The 19,688-nt window shown below is 56.1% G+C and overlaps 3 protein-coding genes across 3 annotated transcripts; 1 reads left to right on the forward strand and 2 right to left on the reverse strand.

Moving 5' to 3' along the window:
- Positions 1-1,425: 1,425 nt before the first annotated feature.
- Micos13 (mitochondrial contact site and cristae organizing system subunit 13) lies at positions 1,426-3,074 on the reverse strand. The gene is made up of 4 exons (XM_050125307.1): positions 2,900-3,074; positions 2,269-2,446; positions 2,071-2,125; positions 1,426-1,649 (listed from the first exon to the last, which is right to left on the reverse strand). Exons 1-4 carry the CDS (start codon positions 2,926-2,928, stop codon positions 1,552-1,554), a joined length of 360 nt encoding a protein of 119 aa, XP_049981264.1. The 5' UTR covers positions 2,929-3,074; the 3' UTR covers positions 1,426-1,551.
- A 3,053-nt stretch (positions 3,075-6,127) lies between these two features.
- Rpl36 (ribosomal protein L36) lies at positions 6,128-6,863 on the forward strand. Its single transcript, XM_050125250.1, has 4 exons — positions 6,128-6,195; positions 6,304-6,398; positions 6,522-6,656; positions 6,736-6,863. Exons 2-4 carry the CDS (start codon positions 6,306-6,308, stop codon positions 6,823-6,825), a joined length of 318 nt encoding a protein of 105 aa, XP_049981207.1. The 5' UTR covers positions 6,128-6,195; positions 6,304-6,305; the 3' UTR covers positions 6,826-6,863.
- A 43-nt stretch (positions 6,864-6,906) lies between these two features.
- Positions 6,907-18,679, reverse strand: Lonp1 (lon peptidase 1, mitochondrial). Its single transcript, XM_050125249.1, has 18 exons — positions 18,245-18,679; positions 15,296-15,384; positions 14,708-14,827; positions 14,124-14,361; positions 12,873-12,934; positions 12,593-12,722; positions 12,399-12,482; positions 11,263-11,483; positions 10,577-10,715; positions 10,052-10,230; positions 8,831-8,918; positions 8,610-8,732; positions 8,415-8,531; positions 8,041-8,181; positions 7,805-7,970; positions 7,489-7,706; positions 7,247-7,411; positions 6,907-7,167 (listed from the first exon to the last, which is right to left on the reverse strand). The coding sequence occupies exons 1-18, from the start codon at positions 18,653-18,655 to the stop codon at positions 6,988-6,990; spliced, it is 2,871 nt and encodes a 956-aa protein (XP_049981206.1). The 5' UTR covers positions 18,656-18,679; the 3' UTR covers positions 6,907-6,987.
- Positions 18,680-19,688: the final 1,009 nt, after the last annotated feature.

Genomic DNA, 19,688 nt, shown 5'->3' on the forward strand with positions numbered 1-19,688 from the left:
CAACTGTACGAGCTGTGTCCACGGTGCCTAGTCAATCCCATTCTGTGTGGCACCTGTGCTGTGGCCTTGGCTACCTCAGTCCTGCACATGGGAAGACAGCCTATGTTGCAAGCTCAGGCTTGGTGAGCATCAAGGACATGCAGGGCTATCATCCTTCCTGTGCACAGACCTCTACAAGAACAAAGCTGGCTGCTGGAGGAGGCAGCAGCGGTGTGAGGGGCACAGGCCTCACTCTGGAGATCACTGACACCCAGCCCGGGTTACAGACAGGCAGCCCTGGTTTTATGTTCAGCCAACCAAAATCCCCTACCACTAGGTTTCCAGGGTGTTCTGTGAATATACAGATAGCTGGATGTCCTATTGGGCTTGGACACATAAAGAGCTCTGTGTGACAAAAGCTGTTCCCAGAGCCCAATAGTGGCCTCTCGGACTGCTGATGCAGCCTTACGTGGCTCTTGGGAAAAGGGACCTACAGGGGGCCGGGCAGTGGTGGCCAATGCCTTTAATTGCAGCACTCGGGAGGCAGAGGCAGGCGGACCAGCCTGGTCTACAAGAGCTAGTCTCCAAAACCACAGAGAAACCCTGTCTTGAAAAACCAAAAAAAAAAAAAAAAAAAAAAAAAAAAATAGGGACCTACAGGGGACAAGGTTGGGAGGCATAAGTGGTTATGATCAGTCTGGGCAATGAGAAAGTCAAGAAGAACTGGTCTGTTGTAAATGAAACCCCTGTTGAGGGCCTCTCCATGTCCAGATTCCCCTAACCTTAGTACCTACACTTCATCCTCTCTGAGGGCTGGGGGGATGGTTCAGTGGTCCAGTACCCATGACAGGCAACTCAGGACTGCCTGTACAACCAGCTCCAGATAGGACCCTCCTGGGTAGTGTGGGCAGTGCACACACAGGGAAGCACTGCTAGTCAGTACTTTTTGTCAATACCTGGGAAGAGGGACACTAAGGAAATGCCTCCATCAGATGGGCCTATGAGAATCTTTGTGAATAATGACTGATGTGTGAGGGGCAGTAAACAGCACCACCCAGGGCTGGTGGTCTAACCACGAGGAAGGAGCACCCCCCCCCCAAAGTGAACCTCCATGACCTCTGCTTCGGTCCTGTCTCCAGGTCTGCCCTGACTTCCCTCAGCAAGGGAGTGAGGCCTGAGGAAACGGCTGCTGGAACAAACCCTGTCCTGCCTGAGCAGCTTTCAAGCGTGATGCTCTATCACAGCAATAGAAACCCTAAGACACTGTTTTTTAAAATTGAAAACAAAAAAACCTTTCTGGGCTCCAAGCATTACATCTGGAACACAGGGATCCCCATTGGTCCGGACTCCTCACACAAGCAAAGGCTGCCAGGAGCCAGGACCCCCAAAAGCCCAGGTGATCCATTTCCCTCCAGTCCACTCCACTCTACTAGAACACAGGTCGGGGACTATTCCAAGTCCTTTATTGGACCAGCAATGCTGGAAGCTGCCCTCAGAGTGGGGTCCCCACTGTGGTTGAGTCTGTGGCATCCTGGTCTTGCCCCCTCATAATGCTGGGACAGGTGGCGTCCGTTACTTGGTGTGCTCTTTCACGTACTCCCAACCCTCCTTGGAGTATTCCCGGGCCTTGGTGGGGGCCACTGACAAAGCTGCCATGACGGAAATGATGCCTGCAGGGACAGTGCATGGGTGCCAATGAGACCCTGGCTTGCCAGAACCACTTTCACAGCCAACCCCCAAGGAAGCCGAAGAGTGGTAGCTGGAGCAGGAGTGGGGTCACCCCTTCCCTACACGTTTCTCAGATGGTTTTGTTTTTAAACAGGATTTTTCTTTGTAGTCGTGGTTGTCCTAGAATTCACTTGGTAGACCAAGTTAACCTGGAATTAAAATCTTCCTGCCTCCGCCTCCCAAACGCTAGAGACACCGCCACGTGCCACCACGCCCAATCATTTCTACTTAGCTCCATAGACGACATACAGGCACACAAACAGATAAACTGGGAGGAATGGAAAGGAACAGCAAGGCAAACAGGGTTGGGAGCAAGGCTGGCATGTCCAGGTATCCCCCAAACAAGGACACGGGGGGCCTTACCTGAGTTCCAGGAGTCACGGAAGTTCGGAAAGTTAATCTTTGGAGGGGCTGGGAGCTGGGAATAAAGATGAGCACAGGGCTGGTGCGTGGGGATAGGTCACAGCCTTGTCACCCAAACCCAGCAACATAAACTCAACCAAGTAGGAGCGGTGGGGTACCAAGGCCAACCACAACCGGCCTGAGTCCCAGCCAGGGTACCTGTGGCATCTCCAGACCCGTCTGCTGGCACACATACTGGCTGAACTGGTACATTGCTGGTGGCACCACCTCCTCGGCCTTCCGTAGGGCAGCCTCGCTCTTGTCGCTGGGCCCCAGCAGCTCCTGATCATAAACAAGGTAGACTGCTCCCCCCGCTACGCTTCCCTTGATGAGGAACCTAGGGGAGAAGGGACAGAAGCTGTGGCGGCAGGGTCGCCATCCGGCGACCTGGGAGGCCACAGAACAAGCAGCACTCATATTGCCTTGTGTGACACGAGTGAATCGTTCGAAATCCTGCCGAGATCAGGAGACCCCGGACATAAAACCTTCCAGGGAGACCAAAGGAACTTCATGTCACTCATGCTCCTGAGAGGGGGTAAGGGCAAGATTTCCCACGAGTCCCCGTTGTAAAGAAGGGAAAACTGAAGCTGTAGGTGACAAGGGCTGGCTGGGAGGTAGGAGAGGTGATCCGGTTAGCTTTGCCAGTGAGCCTGTTTCCCTACACGGGCCGTGAGAAGGAGTCCAGATGCAACCGGAAGTGAGCAGTCGCAGGACACCAAGCCGCAAGGTACAGATGCTTGCAGCACGGAACTTTCCCGAAGGCTCAGGACCCACCCGAGTCTCCACGCACCTCATTAGCGACCACACTCGCGCCACCATGGTCTGCCTCTCGTTTCACTCCCCGCGCAAGGGCACGTAATTCACCCGCCGCTTCCGGTAAGCGACGCTGCTGAGTCTCCTGGGAAATATAGTCTTCGCCGTCAGCCGCAAAGGACTCTGGGAGCAGCAATCGGGTTAGTCTCTGGAGGACCGAGGCTGTGGCAATTTCAAGGAAATGTAGTCGGGAGGAAAAAAAGAGACGCGCTAGGCCGCGAAGACTCCCGGGAAATGTAGTTTGGAGGGACGATGGACAGAGCCCTCAGAAGACGCTGATGAGATCCCCGCGCCTGCGCGAAGGATTGAGCGTCCTGAGGGGGAGCCAGCGTAGGCGGCGGTTGCCACGGCAACGGGAGGGCAGGATTGCGCCAGAAAAGCTAGTTCCATTCACGTCTCGGGGTGTGGCTTTCACCTAGAGGGCGTGGCAGAGGCCTCGGCTCGCTGCTAGGATTCTGGGGTGGTTGCCAGGGTGTTTTGTACTTGCTAGCCCGGAGGTTCGGGGTCACGTGATACGGGGTTGGCGGTGGGTAGTCCGGGGTCAGGTGGGGGAGGGGGGACAAAGAAGCAGCAGGTAACAAGGGAGATGATCGTGTGGATTCCCATAACTATGAGACGGGGGAAACAGGTCTGAGCGGATAAGTAGTTGCTGGAGGCCATAGCAGGGGATTCATGCCCCTTTGTCCAGCGTGGAACTTGAGAACCCTGAAATCATGGAGCAGAGAGTTCTTCGGGGGTTTGAATGCTATAATCCTGCATTCACTGTGCCGCTGCAGGCACAGGCTCATCCACGTCCATCTCTCCAGCCATCCACACAGCCAACCGTCCATCCCCCTACCTTGTTGGCTTGCTATGGTTCTAGCCTAGAAGTTTCACAGGTTCACACTGAAAGCGGGAAGGTGGGTTCCCCCAGGACTTGGAGAATCTATCCTGACACTTTCACCCAGAACAAAAGCAAACCAGCCTTTCTGACTAAGAGGTAAAAGGATGTGGGTAGGAAGAGTCTAGAACAACATCTCAAGGTAGCGTGTGTTGGCAGTAGTGCCTAGAAGTTGACCTTTGGACCTGAGGATTGAAATAATTAAATTATTTTAAGAAAAGCGTCCCAAGTAGAGAAGGGAGCCAGGTTAGATTGACCAGGGACCCTCTATCCTTGTGGTCGTGGGAAGATGTTTCTTCCCTGGCAAAGTGACCACAGGCATGTACCTTGCTTGCAGTGTGTTATGGTGTAGTGCTTGCTCAGAAACCCACAGAAGTCAGAAACAGGAGTGAACCTGCAAATGAAGGCGACACCGGAGGGTGGAGCCCTGAGAACCTTGAAGGTCTTCTACAGCTTTCTCTGTACTTGAAGCTTGCTCGCAATTTGGACGCTAGGCCCCGCCCCTGCCCACCTTGGCCACGCCCCCGGGCGGCTGCTCTTTTCTCCCCGCCCTCCTGCGCCTGTGTTCTAGGCCCCGCCCCTCCCCACGTTGGACCCGCCTGAACCGCGACGTTGGGTTCAGCCTCCCTAGGGTCTGGCCCTCCTGGTACCCTGGCCTCAGCTGAGGATCACGCCCTCCCACCTTGGCTCCACCTTAGGGTTGTACTACACTTTGGTCCCGCCCCTCCGCGTCGGCTCCTCCCACTCCGGCCTGAGGTCTGCTCTGCTGACTAGCTTTGCTCTCTGCACGCTCCAGTGTTAGTGCAGCCGTTTGCACAGCAGGGTTCAGGTGGTGGCGATTAATTCCTTCAAGTCGTTGTATTCAAGAGTTTGCCCAGTATCTCGACTCCCAGAGTGGCCACTGGTACCTATGACACCTGCCAGGAGCTACTCATCCGTCCACTGTGGACCAGCAGGGTTGGACCCAGCCCGGATTCTGTCGTTCAAATTTCTCAGGCTGGCAGAGCGTGGAGTGTGGGAGGGTGAGCCCAGAGAGGAGGCTGGGGGTACCCCTCAGCTGCCAGAGCACTTGATCCACATAAAATGGGTGCGGTGCATACCTGTCACTAGCAGGGAAGCCAGGTGTTTGGGATAGCCCGGGCTCCGCGAAACCCCACATCAAAGTGAAAAGGGAGCTAGGAAGGCGAGAGAGGAGGGACACAACACAGCCTTTGAGTTACCCGCTGTTAGAATCCAGGGCCACCAGGCGGCGCAACACTTCCACGAAGGATGCTTATGGGGGTGGTAAGACGACCTGGGTTCGATTCCGGAGCCCTTGTAGTCCAAAGCAAGCAGACCTCCGACCTCCGCAAGTGTCCGGTGGATTAGCCTTCTCCCAATCCCTAAGTAGATGTTTTTTAATAATGACGGCAGCTCTGGGAGCTGGTTCAGCAATGGCTAATGAATGTGAACCCACGTGGTTCACAGACACACATGCAGGCAAAACACCTATGTATGAAAATCATATTTTTATTTTTATTTAGTTTGTTTCTTCGAGGTAGGGTTTCTGTGTAGGCCTGGCTATCCTGGAACTCGCTTTTTAGACCAGATTGGCCTTGAATTTAGAGATCCCCTGTCTTCTGCACTGCCGGATATTAAAAAAAAAAAAAGTTGTTTTTTGAGACAGGGTTTCTCTGTGAAACAGTCCTGGCTGTCCTGGAACTCACTCTGTAAGCCAGGCTGACCTCAAACTCAGGAATCTGATTATCTCTGCCTCCCAAGTGTCTCCCAACACTGCCCAATTTTTGTTTGTTTTTTGCCATTGTGGATACTTAGAATTGGTCCCAGGCCGGGCGGTGGTGGTGCATGCCTTTAATCCCAGCAGGCGGACCTCTGTGAGTTCGGGGCCAGCCTGGTCTACCAGAGCTAGTTCCAGGACAGGATCCAAAGCTACAGAGAAACCCTGTTTCGAAAAACAAAACAAACAAAGAAAAAAAGAAATGGACCCATATCCTTTGGAAGGATATCAAGTTCTCTTGACCTCTGTGCCATGTCTCTAGCCAATAATAAAAACTTTAAACTGTTTTTTTTGTTTGTTTGTTTGTTTGTTTTTTACTGTCAGAGAGTAACTCGCTTCAACAGCTAGCAATAGGCGAGTTTCCAGTTCGAACTCCCAGCCTAAAGGAAGACCGAAGGCCCCAGAGAGGGCCGCACTCCGTGGTCTTTGCGAGCCGCCTAAAGCCGGGCTCGCCCAGCGGGTTGCACATGCTTACAGTGGCCGCGGAGCCTCCGGCCACCAGAGGGCGCCCGCGGCGCGCTTGCCTCTCTGGCCGCAGCGGCGATCGAGGAGCAGATATCCCAGGGTTCCGCGCGGCGCCGTCCTTCCTGTCGCGGCCGCCATCGGAGAGGAGCAGGTAAGTGGAGCTCGTCAGGGGCATCCGCCGCCATCGGGGCTCCCGGGCCGCGGGGCGCGTCGGGGGGCGGGCGGAGGGGCCGGTCTCAGCCGCCGTGTCGTCCCGCAGCCATGGCCCTGCGCTACCCCATGGCCGTGGGCCTCAACAAGGGCCACAAGGTGACGAAGAATGTGACCCAGCCGAGGCACAGCCGGCGGCGCGGGGTGAGTGCGGGCTCCGGGGCCGCGGCTGGGGAGGAGAGGCCGGGACGCGGGGTAGTGCGGGGCGCGGGCGGGCTCCGTGCGGGGCGGCTGCCGCGCCGCTGAGCTCGTCCCGGGTCCTCGCAGCGCCTCACAAAGCACACCAAGTTCGTGCGGGACATGATCCGGGAGGTGTGCGGCTTCGCGCCCTACGAGCGGCGGGCCATGGAGCTGCTCAAGGTGTCCAAGGACAAGCGCGCGCTCAAGTTCATCAAGAAGCGGGTAGGCGGCGCGGGCCGGCGGGCGGGGGCGGACCTGGCTGCGGGTGCCCCAGGGTGACGCGACTCCCCCCCCCCCACAGGTGGGCACGCACATACGCGCCAAGAGGAAGCGGGAGGAGCTGAGCAACGTGCTGGCCGCCATGAGGAAGGCGGCTGCCAAGAAGGACTGATCCCCCTCCCCGTTCTCAATAAACGTTGTTGTGGCGCAGATCGTGTGTGTGCGTGTGTTCGCGGCTGCGCGGTCACTCGGCTCTGGAAATAGCTCTTTATTCATGATTCTACAGCTGTCCTCGTGGCTCCGCCACCCCATGATTACAAAGTCAGTCCCCGGGTCACCGCTCCACGGCCCGCACCTGGCGCTGCTCGCGCAGCGGGAAGGCAATGCGGAAGATTTCGCGGTAGTGCTCCACGAAGTGCACCTCCAGGCCCTCCGTGATGAACGGGGCCAAGTCCGAAAAGTCCTTCCTATTCTCTGCCGGTAGGACGATGCAGGTCACACCTGCGCGCTTAGCCTGTGGGGACAGTCAGTCAGCAGCGTCCTGACTCAGCTCCCCAGGTGACCGAGGGCTCGGGTGCGGCACGGGCACTCACCGCGATTGTTTTCTCCTTGATGCCGCCCACAGGCAGCACTTTGCCGGTGAGGGAGACCTCCCCCGTCATGGCCAGGTTCTGCAGCACAGGCTGACCCAGGGCTAGGGACAGGAGCGCTGTCACGATGGTGCAGCCCGCGCTGGGGCCATCCTTAGGGGTAGCACCCTGCAGAGAGGCAGGCAGTGAGGGGAGCTGGTGGGTTTCGGGGTAAGGTGCCACCAACCAGACAGGGTCCTTCCTACCTCAGGCACATGCAGGTGGATGTGAGAGGTGACCAGGAAGTCATTGTCCGGGTCCTGCTCCATCAGGAAGGCACGGGCAAACGTGTAGGCGATGCGGGCACTCTCCTTCATCACATCCCCCAGCTGGCCTGTCACCTCTAGGCTGCCATCCTTGTCCTCCCTACTGTCCCTGAGCAGGGGCCTCCTCAAAGACGTCTCCACGAACAGAGTGGAGCCTCCTAGGAGACGGAGGGGACTATGTGCTAACAACTGCTTCTCTGCACTGGCAGCACACTTGTGCGGTCAGTCCGAGCAGCAGCAATGGTGGGGCGCTCACCCATGGCAGTCCAGGCCAAGCCCATGACCACACCAGCAGGTGTAATGTCGTACATGCGCTCCACGGTGAACACGGGTTTCCCCACGAAGTCCTGCAGGTTCTCTGGCGTCACCTGCACCGTCTCCGCCTCCCCACTGACTATCTTGTAGGCTGCTTTGCGCAGCACCTGCAGAGTGAAGGTGTGGTGAGGCTTGTGCTGAGGGGCCTGTGGCAGGCATGCAGCTGGAGGGACTCACCTTCTCCACCTGCTTCTGCAGATTGCGAACACCACTCTCCCTGCAGTACTGCTTGATGAGCAGGGTGAGCACCGCAGCAGACAGCTGGGCCTTGTTCTCATCCAGGCCGCACAAGGCACGGGCCTGTGGCACCAGGTACCGCTGTGGGGAGCAGCTGTCAGCAATGCCTACTGCCCCCATTCACTATATGGGTGAGACACCCCGGGGTCCCATGCTGCTCCCACACACCCAAGGGTGAACAGCTCCATAGTGGGGGTCCCAGCCCTGCCTGGAGGGGAAGTGTGGCCCGAGACCTCTGCCTAGCACCTGACAAGCACTGGGAATGGAGAACCTGATCTGATCTTGTGCCCCTCCAGCCCTTGGGCTCCACCTACCTCGGCGATGGCCAGCTTTTCCTGTGCTACATAGCCTGACACATTGATCATCTCCATGCGGTCCCTCAGTGGCTCCGGGATGGTGTCAGTGACATTGGCCGTGCAGATGAACAGCACCTAACAAGGGGCACTGAGTGCTAGAAGCTGCACCCAGCTCCCGCAGCCCCAACACAGAGCACATTAGTCAGCACTCACCTTGGACAGGTCCACAGGCACATCCAGGTAGTGGTCCAGGAAGTTGGCATTCTGCTCAGGGTCCAGCAACTCCAGCAATGCTGACGATGGGTCCCCTTGGTAGCCTCGGCCAATCTTGTCCACCTGCGTGAGCAAGGCAGGACCATGGGACCATGCCCAGCTCCCCCATCACATGCTGGGCTTAGCATGGCTGATCCTTCTGTCCCCAGAGCCTGCCCCACCTCATCAATCAGCACCAGCGGGTTCTCTGTCTTGGTCTTCTTCAAACACTGGATGATTTTCCCAGGCATGGCCCCAACGTAGGTGCGCCTGTGGGGGGGGGGGGGCACACTCGGTGTGGTTCAGCAAGCCGAGCAGAGGCCCACTTGGAGTCAGCTCTTGGTCTCAGTTCACCCCAATGCTCTCCCTCCAGGCAGTATCTGACAATATGCCCAGCCTGCAAGTCATGCTCAGCCCACTTCCTTAGTAGCTGAATTAGGTGGGGGATGACTGTCCAGGCTGAATCTTGACAGGGACAGCTGGTGCAGCATTAAAACCACACTCAGGCCCAAGGCTCTGCAAGGCAGGCAGAGCAGGATAAACAAGGGCCTGAGCGAGCTCGGGAGCAGGGGTGGCAGAGCCACTGCAGGGCATGAAGGATGACGGTGGCTGTGAGGGACAGAGCCTGGTAAGTTGGAGCAGCAAGGGGGTCCCTGTGGCTGGGACTGCGCAGGACCTGAAGGACTGCCGGGAGTTTTGGGCAGAAAGGAGTGCTTTACTATTGTGACAAGATACGTTTGTTTCCCAAGGAAGGGCTTCACATATCCAGGCTGGCAAAGGGGGCATGTGCCATGTTCTACCCAAGCCAGCTCCTGACTGTTCATTGGTGGGCATCAGCACAGCCTACCTGGCTCTGCCCGCCAAGCCTGCTTCCTCTCGGCTTCTTCCAACCACACTGGATCTGCCCTATGCTAGGGACCTGAAGCAACCATAGGCCTACGAAAGGCCACCTGGCTCTGCCACCAATCACTTGTGTCAGCTTGGTCTCAGCGCTTAACTCAAAGGCTGCCAGGCTCCTGTGCCGCCTGTGCTCCTGCAGCTGACTGCCCCCCACCTCGGGGCTTCCACACTGAATGCATATTTAGGTGCCCTTTAAAAAAACAGTTTCAGGTGTGGTGGCATACATCTTTAATCCTAGACTCAGGAGAAGGAGGCAGGAGGATGTGTGAATTCAAGGGCAACCTGGTCTACATAGGGAGTTCCAACTCCGCGACAGCGAAGGCTACGTAATGCCACCCCGAAAAACAAAGGTGAGACTGGCCAACAACTAGCTACCTCCTGCCTCTGTTCCTCTGTTCACCCTGCCCAGTGCAAACCTCCATCTTCCCAGTGAGCAGGAGCAGGCTGCGGCCTGGGTCACACTGCTTGTCCAGTCAGGTAGGTACCAGGCCTGGCCTACCTACCTGTGCCCCTTGATTTCAGCCACATCTGTCATACCACCAACACTGAAACGGAAGTATTCACGGCCGAGGGCACGGGCGATGGAGCGTGCGATGCTGGTCTTGCCCACACCCGGCGGCCCATGGAAGCATAGGATCTTGCCCTGGGTGGAGCCTCGGAGCTGGCTCACAGCGATGAACTCCTGTGGAGGCCAAGGAGACTCAGTGCACAGGTGCAGGCCTCCAGAGTCAGGGCCCAATGCCTATGAGGCGTCAGGCTGGGCTAATGGGAGCTGTGGCTGCAGCGCACCGGGGCTGCTCAGAGGTGTCACACACATTAGGGTCCCTTCTCCACAGCCTGGCCCACATCACACCTTGTCACAGAGCCCCCTAGGTAGTGCACACCTAGTACACCAGGATTCTGCAACCCATCCACTAGGGACATCCTGAGCCCCAGTGGGTAACTAGTTGGTTTCCGATGGAAGGACTTAAACACAAAAGGAGGCAGCCAGCCCTCAACAGTGGTGGTGCGCATGCTGTGGGACTTACCAAGACGCGCTTCTTCACGTCCTCCATGCCGTAGTGGTCCTCCTCCAGCACAGCCTGGGCCCGACCCAGGTCAAGGTTCTCATCACTCTGCCGGCCCCAGGGGATTGATGTCAGCCAGTCCAGGTAGTTGCGGGTGACACTGCAGGGACAAAGCACTGTGAGCAGATGCCCCAGGGACCACAGGAAGGATGTTCACCACCCATGAGGGACACGACAACTGAGGGGCAGCAGGGATGAGTATGCCTCAGAGGAGAAGCTGAGGGCAGACCTGCTCAGTGAGCCAGAAGAAGGGCTGTACTTCAGGGGTATAGCATCTTCACGCCAAGATTTCAGTTCAGACTGACACGAGTCAATGTGGAGTTGCCTGAACCACTAGGGACCAGTGCCACCCACTGAGCCCGGCAGAAGAGAGTCTAGACATGGACCCGCATCAGCAGGCAGAAGCAAAAGTGCTGGGCTGTGCTCAGACTGCTGGTCCACCACATGCTTGCTTCCTGGGTCACTGCAGGCAGAGCCAGAGGCAGGGACAAGGCAGCCAGCATCGCCACAGGCACATACAGCTCAGGCCTGGGCCCAGAGGCCTTTTAGATTCCCAGCAGCCTGCACAGCAACATGCCCACCCCAGGATCTCACGGCACAGCATGCAGGGGTGGGGGTGGCCTGGGGCCATGGCAGTGGGGACTCACTTGAACTCAGAGGAGTGGTTGTCCAGCAGGGCTAGCTTGCTCAGCTCCTCATCCACCACATCCATTACATGCTTGGGGACCATGAGCTCCTTGAGGCGCTCCCGGAACTTCTCCTCGATAGCGTCTTTGTCATCCTTCTCCAGCCCCAGTTCCTTCTTGATGATCTTCAGCTGCTCCTGCAGCAGGTACTTCCTGTGTGTCTGCTTGATCTTCTCCTCCACCTGTGGCAGGCAGAGCTGGAGCAAGGCGGGGCAGGGCCCCTCCACAGAATCCCCTGGGCTGGGTGTACAGCATGCTTCCCTTACATACAGTCTTCCACACAGAGTGTCACAGGGCACCCAGACGTGGACTTGCTTTCTCTGTGGGTCTGCTGTAATGGCCAAACAGACACAGCCAACCACACACACCAAACTACCCATGAGTTAAACCTGTATTCTCTTAGTTTTTGATTTTGAAGCAGGTCATGTAGCCCAGACTGGCCTCAAAACTCCCTATATATAGCTAAGGATGGCTCTGAACTCCTGACCATCCTGCCGTCATCTTGCCTGGCTTATGGTGTGAGAAGTCCTTCTGTATATGTGTTGCTTTGGTTGTTAATATGTGTTTGCTTTGTTGGTTAATGAATAAAGGAGCTGGCTTGGCCTGAGATAGGGCAGAGTAGAGCTAGGTGGGGAAAACTAAACTGAATGCTCGAAGAAAGAAGGCAGAGTCGTGAGATGCAATGTAGCCACCAGAGGGGAAAGATGCGAGCTGCCAGCTGGAACCTTGCAGGGAGGCCACGAGTTTCATGGTAAAATATAAAATAATGGGAACGGGTTAATTCTAGATATAAGAGCTAGCTAACAATATGTTTATGGCCAAGCAGTGACTTAAATAATATAGTTTCTGTGTGGTTATTTCGGGAATCTGGGTAGCTGGGAGATGAACGAGCGGCCTCCTACAATAGGCTTATGCTATGTTCACTGAGCTGCAGCCCACCCCAGAAGGGAGCAGACGAGCACATGCCTAATGTCCCAGCACACTGGGGCTGAGACAAGGGGACTGTGTAAGTGTAAGTTCTGGGTCAGCCTGTTTACAGAGAACCCTAAATCAGAGTTAGAGCCAGGACGCATCCCTTCACCTCCCCTTCCCGTCACCTCTCGGCCCAGGCGTTGCTGAAGCTTGCTCAACTCAAACTCCTTCTTCAAGAGTGACAGGGCTTTGTAGAGCCGCTTAAGGATCTGAAACAACAGGGGACAAAGGGATTGTCTGGGAGCAGTAGCACTGGTAGTACGGACAAGCACCCACGTGAGCCCCAGCTGGGGACTCTGTCCTGACATGGCACACTCACATTGGTCTCCTCCAGAACATCCTGCAGCTCATGGGACTCTGCCCCTGTAAGCGCAGCACCCATGTCGCTTAGGTAGATGGGGTTGTCCACCACACGCTGGCCTGCCTGCATCATCTGCAACACTGACTCCCTGTAGGGACAGAGAAGCCGTGCCTTAGACACCTCCCCCACCACACACAGCCAAGCTTCAGTGACAGCTAGCTTTGCCAGTGTGCTGCAGTGGGGCAGAAAGTGGGCACCATGTGGTAGTCCCCGCCCACCCCGGCCCGCAAACGCTGACCTGTACAGAGGGTTCAGGGCGATGATATCCCGAATGGTCTTCACAATCTCTGCAGTCAGGGCCTGCCAAGCAGGGACCATGGCAGTCACAAGACGGCAGAAGGGGAGCCCCCAGGACAACAGAGTAGAAACCAAGGTCACCAGCAACAGCAGGAGTACACCCGGGGCCAGCGAGATGGCTCAGAGCATAAAGGCTCTGGCCACCAAGCATGATGGCCCAAGTGCCACCCGTGGGTTCCATATGGCACAAAACCAACTCCTAGACTCCCAAGCCTGTCTGACCTCCATATGCACTCTACCCTCATAAGGGTAGACATAAAAACAAAACAAAGAACTATAGAAAATAAATCCAAGGGCCCACCCATGGAGACCGGGGACTCAAGCAAGCACTGCTCCAGACGGTCAGGGCTGCTGCCCCTCCTCCACATGTTTTCCAGGGCTTTTGCTTTCTGTTGTTGAGGCAGGGCCTTACTCTATGACCTAGGCTGGCCTCCAACACCAGTCATCCTCCTGCCTCAGCCTCAGGACAACACCCCCGGCTGAATTCCCCTTTGTAGAGGAGACCAACACAAGGGTGCACCTTCCCACACAGCTGTGTCTCTGAGGCCCACGGCACCGCGCATCTCAACAGGAAGGCTGGCATAGGGCCACCAGCATGGAGGCATTGCTCTAAGTTGAAACATGTTCCATTAAACAGAATGATTCTCCCAGGCCGCTGACAATCCTATGAAGTCCATGATCCAGCATTAGCCCAGAGGCCTCCTTACTCCACACAGCCCCAGCCCACAGCAGACATCACAAGTAATTCCAGCATCCACCCACAGAGCTCAGCCCAGAGCATCTTGCCCATAGCTCTGATCAACCACAACCAATAGAGTCCCAGTCCCTAGAAGAGGCCGCAGAAGTCCCATCTGCCAGCAGTGCCAGCACTGCACAGACTTCAGAACACACTCCGGGGTTTGGGTCATCTATCTGTCCTACCTATGGGGACCTTGAGGAAGGCAGGAAAGCTTCATTTTGGGGTCAGAATGGCCATAGCTCACTTATTCCCTGCTTCATGAATCAGCTCCTGAGCTGTGAGGGAGTAACAGGTGGGTGCTCTACAGAGCGTTGGAAGACTGAGCTGGGGTGGCATGGGTTCAAATCCTGCCTTCTCTACGAACAACAAAGGGCCAGTGCAGTCCTGCACCTGTCTGTGCAGGTCATCTCAGGGGACTGCTGCTCAAGGCCCACAGCATGGCAAATGGCTTACCTTCACCTCCTCTGTGACCTGGAAGTCTTCATGGGCCACGTTCTCCACCTCCACCATGAGCACCTCTTTGGGGGTGTCGGTAGAGGCCTCAGGCAGCAGCTCCAGCTGGGGCTTGGCTGCTGACTCATCCTCGGCCTCCTTCTTGCCTCGCTTCAGCTTCCTCCGGGACTTCTGTTTGTTCTCGGACTCTGGCTCTGGCCCCTCAGGCTCCACCTCCAGCTGCCGGCTGATGTGAATCCTGCGAGCAGGCAGACCGATGAGCCCAGGTGGAGCCAGGACAGAGCTGTATGTTCAAAGGCCCTGTGGCCCTAGGGTTTTCAAAAAATGGGGAGAAAATCCAACAAAACAAGGCAAACTGAAAAGCATCGCAAATACTGGGGCTCACTAACAAAAACACGGCACTTGAGACCTCTGGGCTTCTTGGAGCTGCGCCAAGGGACAAAATGCTATGGCCTTGGGCATTTTCTCTTGACCAGTGGTGGTAAATGCTTGCAACCGTCTGAGTCAGGGAGAGCTGTTGGCCACAATCACTTCTGTGCACGCTGAAGGGCACATCTTATCTCACCCTGACTGTGACCCTGTACCTTCTGTGGCCTGTGACGATCATGCGTAGCTTGTCTCCAAGGTCCTGCATCTCATGGATCTGAGCGAACGTTCCCGTGTGGTAGATTTCATCCAGGCTCTCTACCACATCCGACTCATTGCTGAGGGAGACAACATAAAGACACATTGGCGGGGGCCACAGCACTGTGTGCCGTGGGGCGACTTGGGTAGGAGTTACGAGAGACAGAAGCACCTGCTTGCTCTTCAAGGGTGATGGACAGCTCAGCAGTAGTCCTTCCTGGGTGGAGCACCTCACTAACTCCGTCTCCCCTGTTACAGTTCCCACTCTGAGGCTGACAACTAGATTCGTGGATGGGTGTCCTGAGATCCCAGCCTTCACTGGGGCTAAGAGTTCACGTCTACAGCGTTGAGAAAGGGTCTTTCGCGTGCTCACGTGCTAGGTAAATGCTCCTGACTAAGCCATGGCCCAGCCCCTCCCTGGGGGACTCTAAAGCCAAGCCTTTAGCTTAGACTAAAATGGCAGTGTTTTTGGCTCTTGGTCTTGTCCTTGGATCCTTTTAGCTCAATCTGAAAAGTTCAAACAACAGTCTCATGCAGGAAAAACTTACTTGTCATCTCTCTTCAGGAAGACACCAACATAGGGCTGTGCCAGGCGGACTTTCCTCCTCAGGAGCTCAACCAGCTTCTTATTTTTAACCTGCAGGAGAATGAGCGAGGCACCAGTCACGGCCACTGGCAAAAATGCTTACTGCAAAGCCACAGCTCCACAGTCACACATGGAGTGAGCTGAGGCAGGAGGCCCTGGAGTTTGAGGTGGCTTCCTTCCAGCTTTGAGCACCACTTCCTAGTTACTCTGATCTCAGTGACTGACTCCTCCTACCCCTTAGCAGCTGTCACGGTGGCCAGCAGAGACAGGGAGACCTCTCTGAGTTCGAGGCCAGCCTGGTCTACAGCGCGAGGTCCAGGACAGCCAGGGCTGCAGAGAGACCATTCCAACAAAAAACAGAAGCAGTGGGGCTGGACGAGAGCACTTGTTCTTGTAGACGGCTTGAGCTCAACTCTCAGAACCACACAGAGGTTCCCAATCATCCCTGACTCAAGTTTCAAGGAACCTGACACTATTTTGAATCTTTTGAACTTCACAGGCACTAAGCACACACGTGCCTGGATATGCAAATACTCATACACATAAACTCAATGTAAACACACACACACCTCTCTGAGGATGGCTGTCACCTGAGTCATTGCCCCACCAGCACTCCGTAGCTTAACGCGCACCACAGAGCTGACACTAATTTGGAACTCAAGGTGATCCTCTTGCTTTAGTTCAGGATTTACAGGGACAAGGGTCTCCCGATAGAGCACAGGCTGGCTTGAACTCATGCCAACCCTAATCCACCCTCCACTGTGCAGGAATTAGACAGTCAGCACCACCCACTTCCAGTTTAGGTGGGTGTTGTTGTTTGAGATAGGGTCTGTGGTATTTGAATGAGAATGGTCCCACAGGCTCATATATTTGAATGTTTGGGCTCAGTCATAGGAATTGTTTAGGAAGGCTTGGGAGGTGTGGCCTTTGTTGGCTGTCTGCCACTGGGGGTAGGCTTTGAGGTTTCAAAAGCCCATGCCAGGCTCTCTCTGCCTGCAACTTGTGGATCAGAAGCAAGTTCTCGGTCACAGTTACAACGCCATGCCTGCCTGCCACCACCTTCGCCACCGTGATGCTCACAAACTACCGCATTAAACGTAAGCAAGCCTTGGTCACGGTGTCTCCTCACAGCAATAGATGGTAACTAGAACAGTGGCTCATGTAGCCAAGAGTAACTCTGAGCCACCGATGCTCCTCCTTTCACCTGAGCACTGGGGTGACACGTTGTTTGTGTGACGCTGGAGCCATCACCTCACGCACGCTAAGTGAGCATTGCACCCAGAACCCCGGCAGCCCGAGCCACCCCTGTACAATCTGAGGAGAGCCCTTAAGCCTGGCAGCTGCAGACGTGAAAGCAGAGTCTTGCTAACAGATCCATTCACTGCTCCCAGGAGCCCGCTGTAGCTCTCTGATGGAAGCTGATGGCTGGTCATCTATGAGGTGATGATATCAGAAAGCCACGTGCCAGGGTCTCAAGGCCACGGCCTTGATGGCTAGCTGTGTGTGGCGGGCAGCAGAAGAAATGTCTCTTTGCTCTGCTCCCGGAATCCAGGGAATCCAGAAGGGGCCTCCAGGGCAGTCCTGCAGGATCAGAACCTTCCAGGCATGGCTAGTCCTACAAGGGTCACAGGAACTGTGTCTGGGACTGCCTCCAAGCGACAAACTGCAGAGGCTCATTACTCAGTCACTCGGGACTATGAGGACACCTGTGACCCCAGAGCTGGGGTGGTGGAGAGGCCGGAGGACCAGGGGCTCAAGGCCAACTTCAACTATATAGCAAGTTTGAGGTTAGCTTAGGACACATGAGAGCCTGCCTCAACCCAAACAGAAAACCCGGCACACACAGGCCTATGTGTGTCTTCCACTGCAGCTCCCTGACTTGGAGAGAGGAGCGTCTATTATATCCACTTTCCAGATTAGGGGAAAAAAGGCTATCGGGAGCAACCTGCAGACAGGTATCGGTGCCATGTCACCTTACAGGGTTGGCTGGAAAGTGTGTGTGTCCTTCTACCAAACAGGCAACATGAATGATGGGCCTTGGAAACATGGGAGAGGAGGTAGATGGAAGAGTGGCCTCTGAGCCTCCCCCACATCTATGCTGTTGAGGGGAGTTTGTGGGGTGGATATGGCAATGACTCATTGTATGACCTTGGTACTAGGTTAACTGATAACCACTGGCCTCCCTGGACTCTGATTTCCAAGTTTAAAAGGAGAAAAATAAAACATAAAGGCAGTGGGGTAGGCAGCTGATTAGGAAATTCCCTACTTTTAAATGTCTCTGCTTTCGGGTGATTTCATCATCCTGTTCTCTCTCCCTGCCTCAAGGCTCAGCTGGGATCAGCTTCCGGCACTGGAATTTTCCTCCCTTAGGTAAAGGCTGTTCTTACTTTCTTCTTCAGCGTGGATATGAGGTGGATGTCAGGGACACTGCTGAAATGCTGTCCTTTTCCTCTTCCTTTGGTATGCCTCTCAAACGTCAGTCATTCCCGCTTTCTCCTACTCCTAGAAAAAAGGCCCCAAGGCCTGAAACTTTGTATCTCATAACTGTGCGTGATACAAAGTAACTAAGGGAGTAAAAACTTAAGACACTTGCTGGCTTGGGCTACACGAGACCCTGTCTCAAGACAGAAGATATATAGACTCTCTCAATAAACAACAGACGATTGCACAAGGGAGGCTCAGAAGGTGGTACAAAATGTTCGCCAAGATGAAAGGAAAAGAACTGTAGTCTGCTGCTAGTCGGCCTGGGATTTCTATCACCGAGGGTCCTAGATTCACGGACCCAAGCCCACTGTCTCAGGTACTGAAGGAACTGAACAGGAGAGAATATCCAAAAGAGCCACCAAGGACTCTGGCATCCTCCTGCCTCAGACTCCCGAGTGGTGAGGACCGGGCGCGGCGCTCTCTTTACCTCCACGATCTTGATAAAGCGCGGGAATACCGGGTTGCGGGTGATGGCGATGAGCGGCAGGTGCGGAAACACATCCGGGACGGTCATGGGAGCGAGGGCCGTGACGACCGGGCCGTCCCCGCCGCCCGCCGTGGCCCCGTCCTCCGCGCCGCCCTCGGAGGTCTCGTCGCCGCCGCCGCCACCGCCGCCGCGGCCGCCCGCGTCCCACAGCCCCCGCCACTGACCCCTGCCCGCGGGGACGCGGCCGCCGAGCGCCCAGGGAGCCGATGTGTCGTAGACCCGCCGGCCTCGGCGCAACCACGACCCAGACGCACTCGGGACGCGGCCTCCAGTGACGGCCAGCAGCGGCCGCCGCAGAGCCCAGCACCGCGCAGCGGCCCACAGCCGCACGTAGCCTGTGCTCGCCGCCATGGAACGGCCATACTGAGGGCGCACCGCGCTCACGTCATCTCTGTGCGTCCTCTGGCTGCGCACGTGACGACGCGCGCGTGCTTCAGGCTGGCAGCCGGGCTTGGGGGAGGTGGGCGTGGTCCACGGAGGGGGCGGGCGTGGCCAGGGAGCCGACCGGAGGCGGGAAAGGGAAGACATAGAGGTGGGGGCGTGGTCCACGGCGGGGGCGGGGCTCGACGGAGGCCATTCTAGAGAGCTGTTTTGGAGGAGGTGGACAAAAAGGCAAACGCATCTTAGAACCCCGGAGGAAGAATGACTAGGAGAAGGCGGAGGTGGTGTGTGGTCCCGTTAACGAACGCCCTACGGGGCGGGGCTTGGAGGAACTGGAAGCAGGGGCGGGATCGAAGGACGACTCAAAGGGCGGGGCTTTGAAAGGTGGGGACCAGAGCCATGGGTCTTGAAGGGGTAGGGTGGGATGAGGCTGGTACAGAGCACCCCTGCTTTAAAACTTATTATTCTTGTGCACTGCTGATACACAACAACGGGTTCCACCATCTTCACCTGTGGAGAGATTTGGCCTCTCTTTCTAGTTGGCACATGGCAGGCCTTGCACACGCATGCATACTTGACGACGCCTGTGTGGACAGACATCCATAGGGCACTTACGAAAACACTGACACTTCTAGGGAGCATCCCAAGCGACCCCGTGTGCATACTCAAGCAGCTGGTAGAATTTATGCATGCCCAAAGCCCTGGTTGCACCACTGCCTGTCGGAATGCACATTCTATGCAGACTTCCTCAAATTCATTCGTGCATGCTCACGAATCTGACTTACGGAGCTGGTAGCCTGGGTATTCAAAACGTGCATGCTCTTCCTCCATATTGCTCATGCTCCTTCCACTTGCCTCTGCGTAGACCCATTGGGCCTTTTTCTGCGCAGGTCCAAAAGATCCTGATGGGGCCTTCACACCAGGTGCGCATGCACAGACTGGGGGTGGGGCGCGAAATGGCCTACCCTTAAGTTCAGTGCGCATGTTCAGACTCTTCCTCGAG

Source organism: Alexandromys fortis, unplaced genomic scaffold (genome assembly GCF_014885135.2).
Source record: "Alexandromys fortis isolate MF-2015 unplaced genomic scaffold, M_Fortis_MF-2015_v1.1 scaffold_243, whole genome shotgun sequence".
Classification (NCBI taxonomy): domain Eukaryota; kingdom Metazoa; phylum Chordata; class Mammalia; order Rodentia; family Cricetidae; genus Alexandromys; species Alexandromys fortis.